Source organism: Pogoniulus pusillus, chromosome Z, assembly GCF_015220805.1.
Source record: "Pogoniulus pusillus isolate bPogPus1 chromosome Z, bPogPus1.pri, whole genome shotgun sequence".
NCBI classification, from domain to species: Eukaryota; Metazoa; Chordata; class Aves; order Piciformes; family Lybiidae; genus Pogoniulus; species Pogoniulus pusillus.
This window is the reverse complement of record NC_087309.1, coordinates 70,945,145-70,965,431: the sequence shown is the minus strand read 5'-3', so window position 1 is coordinate 70,965,431 and position 20,287 is coordinate 70,945,145. Positions and strand designations below refer to the sequence as shown.

The window sequence follows — 20,287 nt, the reverse complement described above, 5'->3', positions numbered from 1 at the left end:
TGCCTTTCTAAGGAGAAAAAAAGACAAGGAACTAGGTACTATTCAGAAGCACCAAAGAGGGTCTGTGGGGTTCATGAATCCGTTGTGTAGCCACGTGGTCTTTTTTTTTGTAATCACACAAAAGCACAGCTGAAAAGGAAGGCAAAGTTCTTACAAAACAGAAAGGTCTACTAACTTTTTCAAGACATATGTCACAGATACTGCCTAGAACAAGTACACAAGTATGCCAGCAGCACAGTCTAATTGGAGGCCTGCAGGCAGCAGTGCTCCACAGGTATCGGTAGTTGCCCAACATCTTCAGTGATCTGGATAAAGGGACAAAATGCAGTCTCAGCAACTTCGCTGATGATGTGCACTCACAGCCCTGAAGGCCAAGCACATCCCAGGCTGTATCAAAAGAAGCATCACCAGGAGGATGAGTGAGGAGATCATTGCTCTGCTCTCATGAGATCCCACCTGCAGTACTACATCCAGTTCTGAGGTCCCTAACACAAAGACACTGAACTGTTGGAGCAGGTCCAGAAGACTGCCACAAAGATGATCAGAGGACTGCAGCACCTCCCCCATGAGAGCAGGATGCGAGAACTGAAGCTGTTCAACATTGAGAAGGCTTCACAGAGACCCCTTGGCAGCCTTCCAGTACCAAAAAGGGGACTACAAGAAAGCCAGGAAGGGATTTCTTACAAGGGCTTGTAATGATAGGGTGAGGGAGAATGGCTTTCAGATTAGATGAGATACTAAAAATTCTTTACAATGAGAGTGGTGATACACCAAAACAGGTTGCCCAGGAGGGTCCTGGATGACCCCTCCCCAGAAGTGTTAACAGCCAGGGTGGATGAGGCTTTGAACATCCTGGGCTAGTGGAAGGTGTCTCTACCCACTGCAGGGTGGTCAGAAGTAGATGATATTTAAGTTCCATTCCAATAAGAACTATTCATGATTCTGTGATACTGGGAGGAGTGGCTGATACAGCAGAAACCTGTGCTGCTGTTCAGCAAGACCTGGATAGGCTGGAGAGGCACACAGAGGCAAACAGAACAAAGCTCAGCAAGAGCAAGCATGGAGTCCTGCACCTGGGAAGGAATAATCCCATACACCAGCACAGGTTAGGGGCTGACTTGGTAGAAAGGGGCACTGCAGAGGATGATTTGGGAGTGCTGATGTGACAAGTTAACCAAGAGCCAGCAACATGCACTCACAGCAAAGAAAGCTAATGGTATACTGTGCCCAGTCCTGGGCCCTCCAGTTAAAGGGACAGGGAGCTATTGGAGAGCCCAGGAGAGGACTACAAAGGTCATCTACTGGACTACAAAGACTGGATCATCTCTCTTACAAGGAAAGGCTCAGGGCTGTTTATCCTGGAAAAGACTGAGAGGGCATCTGATAAATATTTATAACCTGAAGGCCAGGTGTCAAGAGGATGGGAACAATCTCTTTTCAGTGGCTCCCGGAGACAACAAACAGACTAGAACACAGGCAGCTCCACCTAAACACAAGACAGCTTCCTTATGTTGAGGATGCCAGAACACTAAAAAAGGTTGCCCGGACAGGTTGTAGCATCTCCTCCTCTGCAGACTTTCAAAAATCCACCTGGACACATTTCCTGTAAACCTGTTTTTGCAGGTGAGTCAGACTAGACAATGTCCAGAGGTTTTTCCAACCCCTACCATTCTTGGAAAATGTAGAGGAAATCAAATTTTAGAACATTTTAAGAAGCTTAGTATAAAGCCTCGGATCCTTGACAGGGCAAAAAAGGTTCTCAAAGCTTTCTCATAGTAATACTCTTGTTTCTGTGCTATTTGTAGGAATGACCACTTTGAGAAAGAACAGAAACATTGCTTGCTTTTCAGGGAAAAGTGTGATACTGGAACACACTTCCCACACAGTATTGTGCATGATCTCTCATCCTTCTGAAATAAGAATCTTCAGACAAACACAGGTACTTCAGCATGCTCTGGTTAAATTTTATTTTCTTCAAACATTTAATTAGAGTTATAGTAAGTTGACAAAAATCTTAAAACAGTACTCAGAAAATGACAATTTCTTGAATAGGAATGTAACTCAGCCACAGCAGAACTCCACTGATTGCTGGGAGCTTCCACCAGGAAAGGGACAATCCACCATCATTACAAAGTTGTACTGGTAAAAATAAATCAAAAAATGCCTGTCCTGTACCAAAATGTTTACAGTCTAAAACCAGCTGCAGTAAGGCTAATGATACTCGCAGGTAGCTTCTACAGTTAAGAGGCTAGTGTCAATATATGGTCATTGGCAGTAAAGTCAGAGGAAAAAGTAACTCACATGGATAACAACAGCTTTTCTAAATGTCTCTACATAACCACTGTTCTCACTCCACCAAGATATCAAAATGTGGATTAAACCAGGTGAGATAAGAAAAATTGGACCAACAACTGATAGAGTTAGGAAAAGGCAGAGAAATCAAGCTTTATTTACTGCAGCTGGGCAAATCCCCACATAAAAGGCTACAGGACTGAAGCAATGAAAAGGCAGAGAAAATACTGGAGCAATTAGAGGGAAGAGATTTAGGAAGCACCAAAGAAGATAGCCTGCTACACCTCAGGCTAGGAAATCAGTGCAGAGAAAGCCCCAAATCCATTAAATGGAATACAGCAGCCTTGTCTAGCACAAGGTTAACAAACTAAACCCAAGCTTTTCGCAGAAGCAAATATGCGTGCTCCAAAATAAGAGCATAAAATAACCTAGAGAAGTGTAATATATAAAATGAATAGAGAAGTAAACATACTACTGTATTTCATTACAGACTCTAATAAATGATAATACTAAACAGGCCCAGTCCTAGAGACTAACCACAGTGGGTATAGCTGTATGGAACTGTTATGATACTACTTCAAGCATGGGTTCAGAAGTCTGAATGCAAGGTCCTTATGTCAGGAGCACCTATGTTAACTTCTAAATACTGCTGGTGGTACACTAGCAGATATGCTAGAATGTACCTGATAAAACAACAATTTAGAGAACATTTAATGCTGGTTTTAGCTTTACTGGGCAGTCAGAGTATTTGTAAATCATTACAAAGCTTGCAACAATAAACTCTACCTCCTGAAGTTTACTGAAAGCAAAGCATTGCTAGAGATTGTTTGTGAATAGAAGAAAGAAACAGACTCAGATTCATTGCATCTTACAATGATATTCACATTCTAATTACACATTAAGGATAGTGTTTTGCAAATTTTGGATCCTCACCTCCAAAACCAAGATCACCAATTCATTGCAAAATTGGATCTCAATCCCACAGTTAACTAAAATAGCTACAGGAACTAAGAGGAAATATAACTTGTGCACTACACCTGTGCAATACCACAGTGACTTTCAAATCCCTTAGCTTTTCTTTCATAGATGTGCAGTATCACTCTGATCCATTTATGACTGATGCATCTGCATGAAGCTTCTCATGAAGGCTGCAAGCTTCTGAACATCTTCTACAGTCACCGCATTATATAAAGAGGCCCGGATTCCTCCCACAGATCTGAATTGAAAAAGAGGGAAAGAAAAAAAATTTCAATTATCTAAAAAGGGGCACTAATATAATTCACATTTAAACCTAATTCAACTGCAAAGGGATACAATTAACATTTTACATGAATGAGGAGCAATATTTAATTCAAGGCAAGTTTGCAGTCTAGAGGAAATCATCATTTGCTAGGGTGTTCTGGGTTTTGATTTTACAGCTCCAAATCTGTAGCCCAGTGACACCAAAAAGTGATCTTTTTTTAATCCCATCAGCACTGAACCTGGGAAGGAACTCTTACAACAAGCTATGTAATGAAAAGTGTTTATACAACAGAGTCTGACCTCAGGCAGACATTTTCTGGCCATTCTTTGGCATCTGCACAGAGACAGGTCTATTAATCCAAAGAAGAAAGAATTAAGGAGAAAGTTCTGAGCCCCACCACACCTAAGCAGTAGCTGAGCCACCAACAGTCTCTGATTACAGTCTAGACTGCCATTATTCCCAAATGAAAACAAGACACTGTTTGTGAGAAAGGCTGGCAAGTCAACACAATGCCTGCTGCTGTACCACTGGTAGTAAAGGTTCATTCTGCACAGGAAATGGATTAATCTGACCAACGCTTACCGATGCCCTTTCAGAGATATCATGTTAAGTTCCACAGCTTTCTCAAGAAATTTCTTTTCCAGTGCTTCATCACCCTTGGTACTGCCAATACGAAAAGGGACATTCATTCTGCTTCGGTTCTTTTTCTCCACTGGACACCTAGAAAGGTTCCAGAACAAAATGATTAACCCATTTTATGCTATACACCATTTCAGAAAGTGAATAAGTGCATCTATTTAACACCAAAGTAGTTCCCCCATAATTGAAAAAGGTATTGATTCCTGAGAAAGAAAGCAACCTTCATTTTTTTAATTACAACAGAATCTGGAAAGCCTATTAACCCTTGCTGACATGATCAAAATTGCCCCAGAAAAACATAAGAGGCTTGTACACATACTTATTAACAAAAAACCCACAAACAAAACAACCATCCCACCCATGGCATTTTCAATTACACTCACTAGATCTAGGCCAGTTTTTGGTCTAAGACTGGCACACTTACTTTTACCCAGCTAGTCACAAGTGCTGCCAGAACAAAGCCTGATCCATCAAAACAGAGCTAATGGAGGCATAAGAACACAGCATAAGAAGATTTACATCAACATTAAAGATTTCTGTGTCCTGGAGTCCTGTACCCCTAAATTCCTCTCCTGCCCGGACTTCGGGGGGAAAGGGGAAAAGCCGCCTGGTTTCCCTCCCCCCTCACCTGCCCTGCAGCCGTGAAGGGGGGGAGGACTGCCCCGTGAGTTCCTGCGCTGGAGCCAGGCTGGGATTGGCCGTGCGCTTTTGCGCCTAAGGTGTGGTAACTCTGCCCTTTATCTAGTGAAGGTTATAAATATTGGGGGTCTTCCCGCCTTTGGGGTTCCCGCTTTGGAGTTTGCCCGTGCCTGGACGTATGTGCCTGCCTGAGCTCACGCACTCCCCTCGGCTGGACTGCAGAGACCTTCAGGAATTCGCTTTCCTGTCGACACCTTTGTGTGCCTAACGACCCTTAACGACTCCTGCAGCCGCTGGAAAGGAAGAGAAGGACAGACCGCACGAGTCAGCCTGAGTGAGTTATTTGGCTTAGCTTAATTTAGTAAGAAACCGCTATTAATTAATAGCTAACACCTTTTCCAACTTCTGACTTCCAATATAGTCAGATTATTGATGGTATCCGTGTAGATTAATTCTCATGCAACTGAATCTGCTTATCAAACTAAATTAATCTTTGTATATATAGTTGTGGGGGCGGGTTTTTGGGAAAATAAAAAATAACTATTTTTGATAAATTCCCGACTCGGCCACGAATTAATTCCTGCTCTCCGCAGCATTCTGTTAGTGGCCTAAAGTCCACCTTCTACTTTAGTATCACACAGAACATGAACATTTCAAGTACAGAAGAGATATATCTAGAACACATAGTGCACTGCATACATAGCCACAGTATACATGAAGTACATCACAGCTCTTTAACCTCTTAATTTCCTTTACTCTAACAGTGCAATTCAAGGCATTCCTCTTTAAACATTTTTCTTTAGTGCTTCTAGTTACAAAGAAAATATAAAAGCTCTGGATTTCTGCTTTCCTAAGGTTATGAAGTAAGACTTTTGTAAGAATTCATTTTAAATTCTGATAAACTGCATGGAAAAAAGTTATACTATCTGCTTATGCAAATCTTGTGCTTCAGATGCGAGCATGAAAACTCTGCAAAAAGGCCTATGTTTATAATCATTCCCATAACTGAGTAACTGTAGCTGTACTACAATTGCTATTGGGCCATCCAATGTAAGACAGGGCAGATTTTGAAAAGCAAACTGCAAAGTGACGACACTTTGTGGAAGGAAGTCTCTATTCACTAGAAGCCTTTTACAATGATCCATGTCACCTCACTGAAGCATACCACAGATTAGGTTGCCTGTTACAGCAGAGAAGGCACTTTCATACAGATTTTGCTTTTAATCATAGATCCAATAGGAAAGAAATAATCCAGAGACTTAACTGCATTGTTTAATAAGATGCACACAACTCAGTGAAGCTCACTTTGCCTTCCCCATTGACTACTTACCATCACACCTGCATTGTAGTTCTCACTGAAAGACATACAGACCAGCTTGCCAGAAAAAGATTCCTATTTGTCACAAAAATGTTTTTGTTTTTTTTCCAAGGTTTCATTTGCTTACTGAGGTTTATGAAAACCCTTAGGATTTCAGTAGAGCAGGATTACAGTCCTGATCATAACAGTCTTAAAGGCAAAACTGTTATCACTAACTAAATGGATAAGCAGAATGTATTAAGCATTATGATGCCACCATATCCCTGCCAGTTGAGGCTGCAGCCATTTTTAAGGTTCAAATTCAAACAGTCCTATCCCAAATTTGACTTGAAAGTTAATTAGGTCCCAAAACTATTGATTTTATACTGAAAGCTAAGGAAAATATTTTGCAGTTTCATAATCAATTACTAATTTATGTGATTGGTGAAAATTAGAATTATAATTATTCTAAACCACATCTGCTTTCCTCTACATACACTGTGGGTACTGTGACCACAAAAATACTTTGCCAACATCATCTAAAGATCAGAAGGCTAAATCTGCTTTGGAAAACCATCAAGAATAACTGATGAAAATAAACTGTACATAAAGAAAACATTATGTTTTTACAACATCTAAGCCTAATCTTCCTGTTCCTGAAAGTATTTCTAAACTTAGCACAACAAACTAATAAAAATGCTCTGCTCCAGAGAGAAAACAGTCTGACTACTGAAAGAGACAAAAGGATGAATGATATGAAAGTGGTCTCTGCAGTTTCTCACAAACTGCTTTCTCTGTTTCCACCTGTATTTACCCAAGGGATTCAGTACGCATACAAACCACAATTTGCTTGTCTCTTTTTTTGTACACTCTACTCCTAGGCCCCTTACCTTCATTAAGTTTAGAACATATGCTACTAATATGCTTCACAAACATTTATACAGCATAACTTGAAATAACTTACTGGAATGACAAGTATCTGTCTAAGGATGAGTCTCAGGTGAATTGTTTGCACAAATTTCTATACACCAAAAAGGCAACTGCTGCAGTTAAGACTCTTAAAAGAATACTTGGCTCTGTAATGAACATTGAAAACAATCAGGAAAGCACAGCAACTTACACATAGAATCCATTAGATTTGTCGATAATGTCATATATCATCCGTGATTTGATTAAACTAAGTTTATCCATAGCTGCAGCTCCGCCATTATTCTTTATCCATTCTAGGACCAATCCCATGATATAAATACTGCAAGAGGAAAACACTTTTCAGTCAGATTATTTAAAAACAAAAAAAGAAAAGCCCACACAAATGAAAAAGACAGTCCCATTCAATAGTTATTATTTCAGCAATACAAGGATACATTTTGGGTTAGGATGCTTAAGGTTAATAATTCATAATCCAGGCTATTTTACAAATGATGATGGTTCTAAGTGAGCAATGTTCTTTGGACACAGATGAGAACTCTGAAATTCTAGTGATACACCAATCTGTTGTTAAGATCAGTGCACTTTGTGCCACAAAAGGATAAATCCCATTGCTCCTTGTCCTATTACAGGGAGCAAGTGAGCAGGGCCTGTCCTCCTACCTACTGACCAGCCCTCAGATATTTATAAACATTTATCAAATCCTCTCTGTGTCATCTCCAGACTAAAAAGCCCCAGGTCCCTCAGCCTCTCCTCATAAGCCATGCCCTCCAGTCCCCTCATCATCCTCATGGCCCTCTGCTGGACCCTCTCCAGCAGATCTCTGTCCCTCTTAAACTGGGGAGCCCAAAACTGAACACAATATTCAAGATGAGGTCTCATCAGGGTAGAGTAGAGGGAGAGGAGAATCTCCCTTGATCTGCTGGACACACTCTTCCTAATACACTCAAGGATCCCACTTGCCTTCTTGGCACAAGGGCACATTGCTGTGCCATGGTTAACTTGTTATCCACCAGGACTCCCAGGTCCCTCTGCACAGGACTGCTTTCCAGCAGATCACCTCCCAGCCTGTACTGGTGCAGTTTATTATTCCTCCCCAGGGGCAGGACTCTGCACACTGTTGAACTTCATCTGATTCCTCTGTGCCCAGCTCTCCAGGTCCCTCTGGATGGTCTCTCAGCCTTCAGCTGTATCAGCCAAGCCTTCCAGTTCGGTGTGGTCAGTAAGCCTGCTGAGCAGATACTCTGTGCCCTCATCAATGCCATTGATGAAGATGCTGAACAGGACTGGCCCCAGCACTGATCCCTGAGACACTCCACTGGTTACAGCTCTCCAGCTGGAACTAGCACCATTGATCACCATATTTCGAACTCTATTTTGTACCCAGTTCCTAACCCACCTCACTGTCTGCTCTTCCATCCCACACTTCCTCAGCTTGCTCACTAAAATATCATGGGAGATGGTGCCAAAGGCCTTGCTAAGGTCAAGGTAGATGACATCTACTGGTCTCCCTGAATCTACCCATTCAGTTATGTCATCATAGAATGCTATCAGGTTAGTCAAGCATGACTTTCCCTTGGTAAATCCATGCTGACTACTGATAACTTTCTTCTCTTCCAAGTGCCTTGAGATGCCCTCCAGCAGGAGCCACCCCATCATTTTTTCAGGGATGGAGGTCAGGCTGACTGGTCTGTAGTTTCCTGGAATCTCTTTCTTGAACTTTTTTGAAGACTGGAGTGACATTGGCTCTCCTCCAGACTTCAGGCACCTCTCCTGTCTGCCACAATTTGGCAAAAATGATGAAGAGTGGCAGAGTGATGACATCAGCCAGTTCTCTCAACACCCTTTCTGCAGCCCCTGCATGGCTCCCAAGGACATCACAGACATGATGCAGTGACTGTCAGTTCATTGACCACATAACTGCCTGTCAAGCCCTAGAAAGCACCAAATAGCACAAAACTTAGTAGCATCCACCCTGCGGAGTTGCTGTAGCAAAGATACAGGAGCGAACCTCAAATGTACACACATTAACAGTGTCAGAAATTAATCACATTTTTACAAATACCGCAAATAAAAACTATAAACCCTTTTCTGTCTAAAAACACCTTTTTGCTTACAAATACTTGATTGGCAAAACAAATAATGGCATATCACTTAATTATTCATTACCATTGAAGTTCTAAGTAAAGATTTGGAGGCCTGTGAGCATCACATGACCTAAGACCAAGTATTCCAATGCTTGTTATTTACTAAGTGAAACATCAAAAAACTCCCTGAGGCCTTTGTGCTTTTGTTACGAAACTGCTCATTCAAGTCCAGCCACTTCCCACAACTATAATGCTTAACAAAAAAAACGGCTCACAAGTTTATGGCATTTTTCCAACAAGTTTGCTTTTACTAATCCCTTCATTACATATTCTAAGGCAGTGCTCACAGAACATTACAAGTTTCCCTGAACACTACTCAAGCAAGAGGCTGTTTTAAACCTTTTTTTTTAACTTTTACTTTCTCAGCATCAAATCTTTGAGCACTGCCAAAAGACTGCAGAATTACCAAGGTTACAGACTGCATTTCATACAAAGTACCTTATACCTCTGAGAGCACAATCTCGTTAAGTTTATGACAGCATGCTGTCAAATAACTCCAGAGAGAAGGATTTAAGGGAGGCATAACTTATGCCCTTGCCTAATATACAGTGCCACATTCATCTCCTGCCCTGATTTCCCTGAGCAAGACATCTTGGACAAGTAAAGCTTAAAGAAGTCAGCCTTAGAGTCAACTGCAAGACCTGCCAGCTGAAACTTTTTTCTTTCAGGTCGGTCAAAATTTAAATGCAAAATTCATTCTGGAGCTTGGAAGCAAGACTTTCATAGCAAATTCATTGTTAATTTTAGCAAAGCAGGCTGGGGTCAAAGAGTCAGCCTCTACAGTACCAACAGGTTAAAGCCATTAGCATCACTTTAATTCAATATACTGCTGAAATAGCTTTTGCAAATACAGTTAATATTTTCTGACTGCATGCTAGTAAACAGTTGGAGTGCAAGGAAAAGAGCAGACAAAAAGAGCTGGGAATTGTTGCCAGTTCCTTTAAAAAATGGAACAGGCATTTAGAGCCAAGCCAACATCCTCAGTCTGTTACATTCTGAATTCTGGAGTGTACTCCAATGTGGGTCTGTGTCATGGAGTGAAATGTGGCAGGACAGAGACCAGAAAGGAAAAAGTCTCTTAATTTTATTTTCATCTCTCTTAATCTCCCACTACCCTGACAATGATGCTGACAGGTACTGAATTACAGCCAAAGCAGCACTTTCAGAAGCTCTTTGCAGTGGCTAAAACAAAGCTGCATAATTTCATCTAGTTTGGTTTTCAAAACAGGAGCAACACTGAGAGATAAAGAACTTTGGGTTTTCAAATGGAAATAGCTTTATTCTTGGAAAGCATGAATGGCTGGATTTAAAACCTGGCATGATCAAGTACACAGTGTTCAATAGAGTATGTGTGACTTGGCAGTCAAGAAAACAGATTGTAAGAAATAGAGGCTTTTAATCAATCACTGGGAAAAAAAGACACACCTACAGTCAAGGTTACAAAACTACTTTTGGAGAGAAGACAAAAATCTGAAAGCCTTGGAAGGTTGATTCTTGTTCTAACAGCAGTCCTAAGAATACTAGGTGTACCCAGAAGACAAGACAGGCTGACTCAGAAGTACACCATTACAGCACTATATACTCCACAGTATGCAACTGCAAAACTAGTTTTGTATTGTAAAATCTGAAATAAACATATGCTCACTAAATTTACTATTCTCTTGCTAAGTTAAGGCAACTACCTTCATGTCACTGCAGTAGCATACAATCAATAAATTTAGAGATACATTCAGTAGAACTATACTAGTAGTAAGTGATGGCACTAAGGCAGGCTTTATAGATAGGAACCACTGTAAATTATGCTTATACAGTGCATTTAATACCTGTTGGACATCATTAGGCAACTTACTGTGCAAATTCTGGTACACACAGAAAAGCAATGAGAGCTTAAGTATAAAATTACATCATAAATTCTCTAGATCAACAGGAATCCCTATCTTTAAAAGCAGAAATCATTGTTTTCAAAGTAATTTTTAAATCTTCTAGAAAAAAATATATATCTGCTTTGAAGATTTTCTTAAAATAAATAATTTTAGTGTGCACTGATAAAAATATTTCATATTAAGAATGGGTAAGTACTATCTGGTCAACACTTAAATATTCCTGTGGTTAAGCATCATTTCATTAGTTACTGGCAGCTAGTAAATAGGCATCTCAAAAGAGCAAGTTATAGTTTGTTCTGCTTCTTGCATACATGAAGCAACCAGGTACACGCCAACTTTATGATCGTGACCACAATGAATGATTATAAAACTAGATCAATCTTATTTTTGGATGCCAAGTGAAACACTGAGGCAGCAGTAAAGAAATACAGAGAACTGTACCAAAGAAAGTGAAGCAATGACTACAATACCTTTAAAATAGCCCCTTTCAATTTGACTTCAAAATTAGCAGTAGTGAACTCTATAGCTAGAAAGGAATATGTAGTCTTGCAAAACTGTAAAACCTTCACTAAAAACAAAGAAATTATGAACCTTCAGATCCCTATAAAACTAAGAACCCCCTCAGGAAGAAATTAAATCAAATCTATGCGAGAAGCAAGACTAAGTGTCAAATTACCTATCTGCAAGTGACAGAAGCCTCACTACCGATTTGACTAGAGTTGCACTCATGTAAGTCAGAACTGGATCCTGAAACTTTTGCAATCGAACTATGACAAACAATATTCACTTCTAAGAACGTGGGCTTTATGGCTGAGCCCTACAAGGCAATCTCAAAACCTAATACAGACATTCAGTTTTGGACTCTTCTCATGTCTTCACGTTCCAATGATATGACTTGAATGCAACTACTTAACTTCTGAGACTTTTCCCGATAAAAGCAGCAGATGGCAGTACTGCACCTTTCTGAGTAAGATATCCAAGACCAGGGTTAAATTACCTGTAGCATGGTGGAGTGTTATACAAAGAGCCATTTGTGACTTGTGTTTTGTAATCCAGTACTACAGGGCATTCTTTCAGTGCAAATCCCAGCAAGTCCTCACGTACTATTACAACAGTAACTCCAGCACAGCCAACGTTCTTCTGAGCACCAGCAAAAATCACACCAAACTAAAGTTTGGAAGAAGAAAATAAGAACTTGATACATGCATAGTTGATTTTGTAACTAATACATCATTATACAACAGGCACATAAATCAGCTGAGCAGCTTGGAGAATGTGTTGCAAATCAGCAAGCTACAGGTCAAAGTGTTAGAAAAAGTTCAGATTTCCAAGTGCACTTACAGACTGTTTTTATTCCACGTATGTCTACAATGAGAATCATGTCTCTTCATTCAGTCAACACAACAAGCTTCCTAATGTTTTGCTAAATATAATGTAGCCACAAATAATTCTCAAGGTAGCCTGTCCCCATTTCACCTTATTCCAAGCATACTTAGTATAAATAATTAATGCATGGATCACAGCACTTTTAATCAATCTGGCATTCCAGGACAGGCATCATATAATCCACCCGTCCAACGAGACAGACCAGAAAAGGCCAAGACAAAAGCCCCTTCATTTTGCTACACACAAATATGAAAGGTCAAATGTACTACTTCACTAGTCAGTTGCACTTTTCACTGGTAACACTTTACAAACATAAGCAAGAATTGTGTTCTGCCTCTATTATCTGTGAAACAAACAGAAATTGAGGCACAGGAACCTTTAGTAGCTTAAAAAGATTTTCAGATTTTCCAGGTAAGAGGTAGGATCAAAAATTCTCACTTACAGTACCCTGCTACAGCCAAGCACATCTGCAGGCTACATATGATGCAGAAGCAACCACATAGCAGACAAATAATCTTGGACAGCTATTAACATGAACAGTTTCATAATTCATCACATTTTAAAAAAAAGTACAACACAGACGCAAAAATATCCTGTTCTAAATTTCTGTACTTGTATCTGCCATCACATACTCAATAAAGTAGGTTTTCCTCAATTTCACTTTTCTGCATCTCTGGCCATCCAAATATTTCAGTGACTAACCATTTGAAAATTAAAGTCTGCAAATGCTCTGTGCAGCTATTGTGTCCAATACTGTACCTTGGATACATCCACAGGTCTGGACAGGAAGTTTGATGACATGTCACAAACCAAGACTGCTCCTTTGACATCAGGTACAAAGTCAAACTCCACCCCATGAACAGTTTCATTAGCACAGTAATAGACATAAGATGCATTTGGATTAAGATTCCAAGTGCTTGGGTCAGGAATGTCTGAGACAGACAAAAAAACCAAAGGTCACTGAAGGCAAGTAACTTTCCTAGTGTGCATTTTCACTCAAACACAGGACTTGGGTGGAAGGCCAAAATAATTTTGCAGTATATAGTATAAATTACCTTGTTACCAAGAATACAATTTATCCGCAAGGAAATAACCCAGCACATTCCTAAAACTGTGTCATGAGCCACCATCAAGCTTGCAGGCAATCTTCTGTTTTTTTTCAGCCTCTATTCCTTATAAATTTTGCAAGCCTGACTACAAAGTACTACCCTAAGGGCCCAAGACTGCATTTCTGAGTAGTTTGGGCACTGGGTCCAAGAACCCTCATGGTGCCTCTGGAACTACAGAAGCATCCAAATTCTCACTGGCAAAGAAAGCTGTATGTCTATGCATCCCTAGCAGCATTTCAGCCTTGCCCAAGCTGAACACAAGGTTATCTACCTACCTGTTATGTAAGCTTTGCAACTGATTTACAAAACTAAGATTCCCCCTGTCAACATGCAATATACAGGCATGCCCTGACAGCAAAGAACAGGCTTTGCAACAGAAAAAACAGCTGCTCTTCCTCTGTTCTCTTCTCCAAAATGTGAGGGGGAAGGAATGTTGCTACTGCCTCCATTATTTACTGCCTTTCCTCTTATCTACAACTGCCAAATGGTGAATAGACTCCCTTAGACCATGAATTTGTAGATTCAGTTCCTTCCTGTGCTCAGAAGATATAAAGTTACATTTCAAGTCAGTGCATCTTGTAAATACTGTGGTGCTCTGCAGCTGACTGGACTATTCTGTGTTACCTGCAAATTCAAGTTAATTTATTTGTAATGTTTTTTATTATTATTGTTTTCTTACATGATAAAAAATAAAATCACACCAAATATATATTTTTTAATCTAGAATTTTGATTCAGGTTTGAAAGAGAAAAGCAGCAGCTGTTCTTTGTCAGGGTAAGTTGCATGGGAGGTTGGAACTAGAAGATCTTTGAGGTCACTTCCAATCAAATCCATTCCATGAATCTGTGATTCTGTATCAACCAGTGACAAGGGCAACAGTTTGTATAGGGATATTTTTTCTCTTTTATGTTGCCACTGTTCACAGTCCAAATGCTGTAACTTGGACCAGAGGGAAGAGAAGTGGGTATGACCAGCAGGAGGAGAAACTAGAATTCAGGTCACCCCTGGTATCACCAAGAATTATTTAAGTATATCCAGTGACAAATTATACACTTCAAATATTTTTAAAAGACTCTCTCATACAGAGTCCCAATACCTTCATTAGAGCTAACTTTTTTTCTTCCTTCTACATTGTGGTATTATGTTATGCCCAGTAATAAGCCTCAAGAGGAAGAGTTGAAAATGTCTCTTCCTTTCCACAACCAACTGCCTGTTATGACAGACAGGTGGAAAACCTAAGTATTTGGCAACCCTTAAAGTAGGAATTAGAATGCAGGACTCGCATCTCCAAGGCCAACAAGGTTTAGATCACAGACATGCTTCCAAATTCCAGAGCAATCTCACTGAGTGTATCTGAAACTGAGGTACCTTGCAAAGTCCCTGTAATCAGTTAGGAACTCAATTAAACAATAACAACAACAAGCCAATTTCCATACCCATATGTGTTTGCTTTTTGTTACTTTTCCAGGATTTGTTCAGCCTAGTTTCCCCATTTCTTTCTAGTGGGAACTGTTAAGCCATCTAACAGATCTCCCAGTGATGAACAGGAAAAGATGTGGCAATCAATCTCTGGAGTGCTGGACAGTCACCTCTGCAATTAGTTAATATTCACTATGCCAATAGTGGAATTGGATCCATTCTTACAGTGATTAAAAGCTAAGCACTTACACAGATGGATGTAATCATCAACTTACTTGTATAGGCTCCTAGTTTTGGATGAACAATATTCACTTTGGCATACTTCTCTGCTTCTTTAGCAGCCTTTGCTGACCAAGCTCCAGTAACCACATAATCTGCATGTCTTCCCTCCTTCAAACTGATAAGATTAAGTGGGACTGCACTGAACTGACCAGATCCACCTCCTTGGAGGAAAATAACTTTGTAGTTTTCTGGTATGTTTCTGCATGCAAGAAATAATAATTTGTATTATTTCCAGTGGGCACAGGACACATATTCATTGATATTATGTATTTAACAGAAACTGAGGAAGAAAACTCATTTTAGAAGACTTTGTCAAGAGGTTAAACCTAATCCTACTAACTTACCTCAACACTTAAGAGTAATGCTGTACATTCTACAGATAAAATTTTGATGAAAACAAGCTTCCCCTCACCTTGGATAGCACTAAAATAATTCACTCATAAGTAATTCTATCATCATAGCACACAGAAACCTGAAAGATATTCCAGGATCATTAATGCTCATCTGTAATTTATCTATTGCTAACTTCTGAACTTCACACCAAAGTACTCAACTGGAGGATTTAGCTTTAAGATCCTTCAGTTTGAAAGTGCAACAGCACAGTAAGTTGTACGTGCAAAGCAAGTGCCATAAGAAGTTGTTCATACAGTTGAAGATTAGTTATTCAAATTATTCATTAAAATCTCTCTGTCAATAACTCTGGCTCTGACTGAGAGTCAAGCTTTTATATGACATGACCAACGCTATCAACTTCAATTAGAACATTTATTTATTCCATTTTTTTTAAAAAGTGTAATGCTACAAACAGGAAAGGTTATACTGTTAGTGATTCTTAAACATATCCATGGAGCTTATGTTAGTCAAATCAGACTGATGAGTAACTTGCAGATCACCTCTACATCACTAGAGAAATTATTTCTACTGTTTCTTTAATTTCTTGAAGAAAGTTCATGCCCTTCATGAATTCTATGAAGGTGACAAAATTAAAATTTCAGAAGAAATTCAACTAGTCAATCTACAGTAGACATAAAAAGATAAAAAGCATCTTAGTCTAATAAAAGACCTTTGTCACATTCAAATAAACCAACCTCAGACAAACAGAAAACCAATGTTCCCACCAAAATTGTTACTTAATCAGATATAAAATCTAAGAGAAATACACACAAAGATGCTTTCAGAAAAGGTCTTGACAATACTTATTAGTGCTGCAACCAACAAGAATCAAGAACTAATTCACTTACAGCAACTCACGCAGGAGATTCTCAGCTGTGTTTAAAATTTTTGTAAAATCTGAGGTCCTATGGCTCATTTCTTTTGTGGAAAAGAAAGAAGAACGAACATGAGACAAACAGACAATAAATAAACGCAGTTTAAAAACTGTGTTACACTTTAAACCTTTCACATCGCAGATACAAAATGCCCAAAGGAGTTGGAACTGGCAGTAGGAGCCTTTTCTTTTTCACTGAGACTCCTAAATACCTACACCTCCAGTCGAGATCCATGCAAACCCAGCCCATTCACATGGCCTTACTACCTTCAGCAACAACTTAAATATGGATGGAAAAAACAAAACGCCCATAAAGGAATATGTTTTCTCTAAGACTCTTCTCTGCTACCAATGCTGTAGCATGTGTAATGTAAAGTATACATGGGTCTGCTTTGTTATTTATAACAAAAGCTTTTTCACACAGCAGTATTATTAAGGACGCTTGATACTAATTCTTTCACTAATCCAAATGTTTTCTTCCATCTCTAAGAGTGCACAATTAAAATGCAAAATCCAACCCTGCAGAGGCTGCTGCATTTTCTACTTTCAGCAATGAGTTTCACAAGACTAGTAAAACGCTGATCATCTTCTTGCATAAACTGTACAGCTAGGGCTGAAAAGCCAGTCAGCTACACATACGGCATAGGAGACACCTCCTCCTCAGAGCAGAACTGCACTGTGTTTAATAGCAAGGATGCCAGATATCAAATACACCTGAAACTTTGCCACATAGCATATATGGTACCTTCTATAGTAACTATGTACACATGCAGAGTATATTAAAAAATACCTCTATAAAATACTATATACTTTGCATATATATACTCACATCCCTGACCCAAATCACTAAACATTCTATGGTCTCCTGATGATGGTAGAAGACCAGTACCAAAAAGTATGACTTAGATAAGGTATTAAAAAAGGAGCTAAAATATTTTTTTTTAAAAATCTTATTAAAACTACTTGTTTAAATATCTACATTTTGATAAATACAGAATTGTTTTGAAGTCTTACCAAGAACACTTATACCAAGTCCTTTGTAGTCCACCAATTCTTTTTGTGCTTCTAATAACACCTAACAAAAGAAAAAAGGCACAAACAAATTAAGGGAAGTTTCCACTATCTGGAGTCATCAATTCACCACACATGCCAGCTGCTCCATATTGCAACAACCTGACACTTGTCAAGTGAGATAAATAGAAGTATACACATTTTATACAGATATTTATTATATCTAGTAGCTGAAGGCATTTTATAAGCTATATTAATTACATTACATGCTTGTTGTGGAGACCATATTTTAAATTATTTCAGCAGACACATTTCCAGATTTTAGAACAGTTTCTAGGAACTGAATGAATTTTCCAATCTTGTATAAAACATTTAAATGTTTTCAAGTCTGCTTTCTAATGAAGCATCTGAAACACCCACTCCCAACCCTTCACTGTGCTGTTTCACTGGAGTTATGCAAAGAGACAACAAAGAAGAGATGAGCCAGAGGAATTGGATACCTCAAACTGACCCAACAAGTCAGGAGCTGGCTTAAGACGATAAAGTCCCTGAGTTTTGAAGATAAAACTTTGCTATGCTGTTGAAAGTTAAAGAAATGAAGCAAAATTTTGAGACAAAAAAGGGCACAGGTTACTCCCAGGAGCTTTAAGCACCTAAGCACTTGAGCCTTCCATTTCTTTCTTCTCCCATAAGCTCTTGAATATCAAAATGGAATTAAATTCAAACCACAGGATCTGAAACTTCCAATTTCAAGTAAACTCTTAGGTGACAGAACATATTCGATTGATTCTAAAGGAAGCTGGAGAATAGGGTGCCCTGGTAGAGAGACTGCCAAAACAAATTCTGCATGCATATGTCCCAGGATTTGCCAAGAAGTCACATGCTCTGGACAGTCCTGTGAGGGAAAAAAAAATCACCTTGCTAACAGTGTATCTGCATGGCCTGTCAATTTTATCAGCTGGTCGCCAAGAGGTCAACCAGAAATGACTGTGTTGCTCTCGATGTTAAGAGATCTTGAAGTTTCAACCACCACCTTTCACATGCAAAGTTACCCATGCTGGGGTGAGGGCGTGGAGGGAGGCTGATGATTAAAGGGAACACGCAGACTGTCAGAGCGAGCTTGTTAAACTGTGACAAAATCTAACTCCGTTAGCCACATTCCTTATCAGACAAGCCGCACGTGCCTTACAGTAGGTATTTATCATATGCCTTGTAATAGCCAGAGAGCTCTCTCCACCTTGCTTCTGTGAGTCCAAGCGCTTCATGCGTTAAAGTAAACAATCGAGGTGACCATACAGGAGTGCAGCATTTTCAAGAGAGGAAAGCACGTTAATACGGATTTCTGCTTTATGCTCTCTTCAAACCCTCCGCATCCAGTGCTCTGCTGGAACGCTGGATACTACAGCAGTGCTGGTGACAGCTGCTTGTGGAACCAAGGGCTCAAGACAGAACAAGTTTATTCGCAGAATAAACTGTAAATGACATCTTGGTGATAAGGAAGAAAGGTGGGAGGGGGGGGAGTGATGCACAGCATATTTGCTTAAAGAAAACTGTTCAATTGATAACACATAACATAATGCAGGAAACTAAGAAAAGAACAAAAAAAGTTTCCACAACAAGTGCTTCGGAAAGTAAGACGCACACAACTTGGCAGACACCTCCCACACTCCCCCAGTACGTAAGTGGGAAAGCTGCGCCTGCTGATGCAACTTTCTACGGGATTGAGTCCACCCCGTACTCGTTATCACGTTTAAAAGACTTCTCAGGGAATTAACACATTAGTCAACAAATAAAATACTGAACATAGATGTGCCTGCGCACCCGCGGATTTGCTTTCCATCCCTGAAAGGCTGCACGACACATTCAGGAAAATGTCCGTGAAAGCAAGTCTAAAGCCACTTTAGGGCACGACGATTTCAAAACACTGAGCTCAGCAGGACACTTAACTGCACGGAGGGGGGAAGAAATCAGCTCCCGCTCCCACGCGGCAACCCTTCTCATTACTCTTTACTGGAGGTTCCTAAGCTCTCGCTCTGCAGTCGGAGTCTGCAGAAGCCGCCGAGGACCCGGGCAGCGAGATGAGGGCGCGCCGCACTAGGCGCTGCCCCACAGCAGAAGCGATCGTCCCCTCAGCGCCCAGGCTGAGCCATCTGCCCGCGCCATCACGGCCGCCCTAGCAGGGCCGCGAGGACGAGGACACCCACCCTCACCCTCCGCAGTGGTGCAGCCCTGCCAAGGAAGTGCCCCGGCTTCGACTCACCGAGCGAGGCAGCTTCGCCGGCCCGGCCCCGAAGTTCGCCACCTGCCGCCCGCACTCCATGGTCGCACCACTGTTGCTCCTACTGCCGCTCTCAGCCCTCACGACCACTCTGCCCGCGAACCAATCGTGCCGGCGACCCCCGCCGCTATAAGCGCCCCACGGCCGGCGCGCCGATTGGCTGCTACCGCACACACCTCCGGGGGCGGGGCCCACCCCCTGAGCCAATTGGCAGCGTGATCGGACCGGCGGCGACTTGGGACGAGTTGAGGCGCGTTGAGGCGCGCGGGTCGCCGCGAGCGAATTGCGGGTGGTCGCGAGGCGGCCCCGCCCCCCCCCGGCGCGCCCCCTGTGCGACGCTGGCAGCTGAGGCCGCAGGGAGCCGCAAGGAGCCGTAGGGAGCCGCAGGGAGCCGCAGGCTTCGGCGGAAGGCTTCGGAGCCTTGAAACAGGTTAAAACGTACCTTGCATGTGGAAATCCTCAGTAAGC

The 20,287-nt window shown here is 40.8% G+C and overlaps 1 protein-coding gene across 1 annotated transcript; it reads right to left on the bottom strand.

The window, feature by feature from the left end:
• Positions 1-1,940: 1,940 nt before the first annotated feature.
• On the bottom strand, positions 1,941-19,964 carry PSAT1 (phosphoserine aminotransferase 1). The gene is made up of 9 exons (XM_064140386.1): positions 19,802-19,964; positions 17,545-17,605; positions 16,505-16,574; positions 15,257-15,462; positions 13,213-13,385; positions 12,065-12,234; positions 7,231-7,359; positions 4,118-4,255; positions 1,941-3,508 (listed from the first exon to the last, which is right to left on the bottom strand). Exons 1-9 carry the CDS (start codon positions 19,859-19,861, stop codon positions 3,403-3,405), a joined length of 1,113 nt encoding a protein of 370 aa, XP_063996456.1. The 5' UTR covers positions 19,862-19,964; the 3' UTR covers positions 1,941-3,402.
• Positions 19,965-20,287: the final 323 nt, after the last annotated feature.

Excerpts from the sequence above, each read along its gene's own strand:
- PSAT1 (XM_064140386.1), bottom strand. The coding sequence starts at position 19,861 with ATGGAGTGCGGGCGGCAGGTGGCGAACTTCGGGGCCGGGCCGGCGAAG. Across the intron at positions 17,606-19,801 it reads CGGCGAAGCTGCCTCGCTCG|GTGTTATTAGAAGCACAAAA; the intron begins GTGAGTCGAAGC and ends TTCTTTTGTTAG. Across the intron at positions 3,509-4,117 it reads ATATCTCTGAAAGGGCATCG|ATCTGTGGGAGGAATCCGGG; the intron begins GTAAGCGTTGGT and ends TTTTCAATTCAG.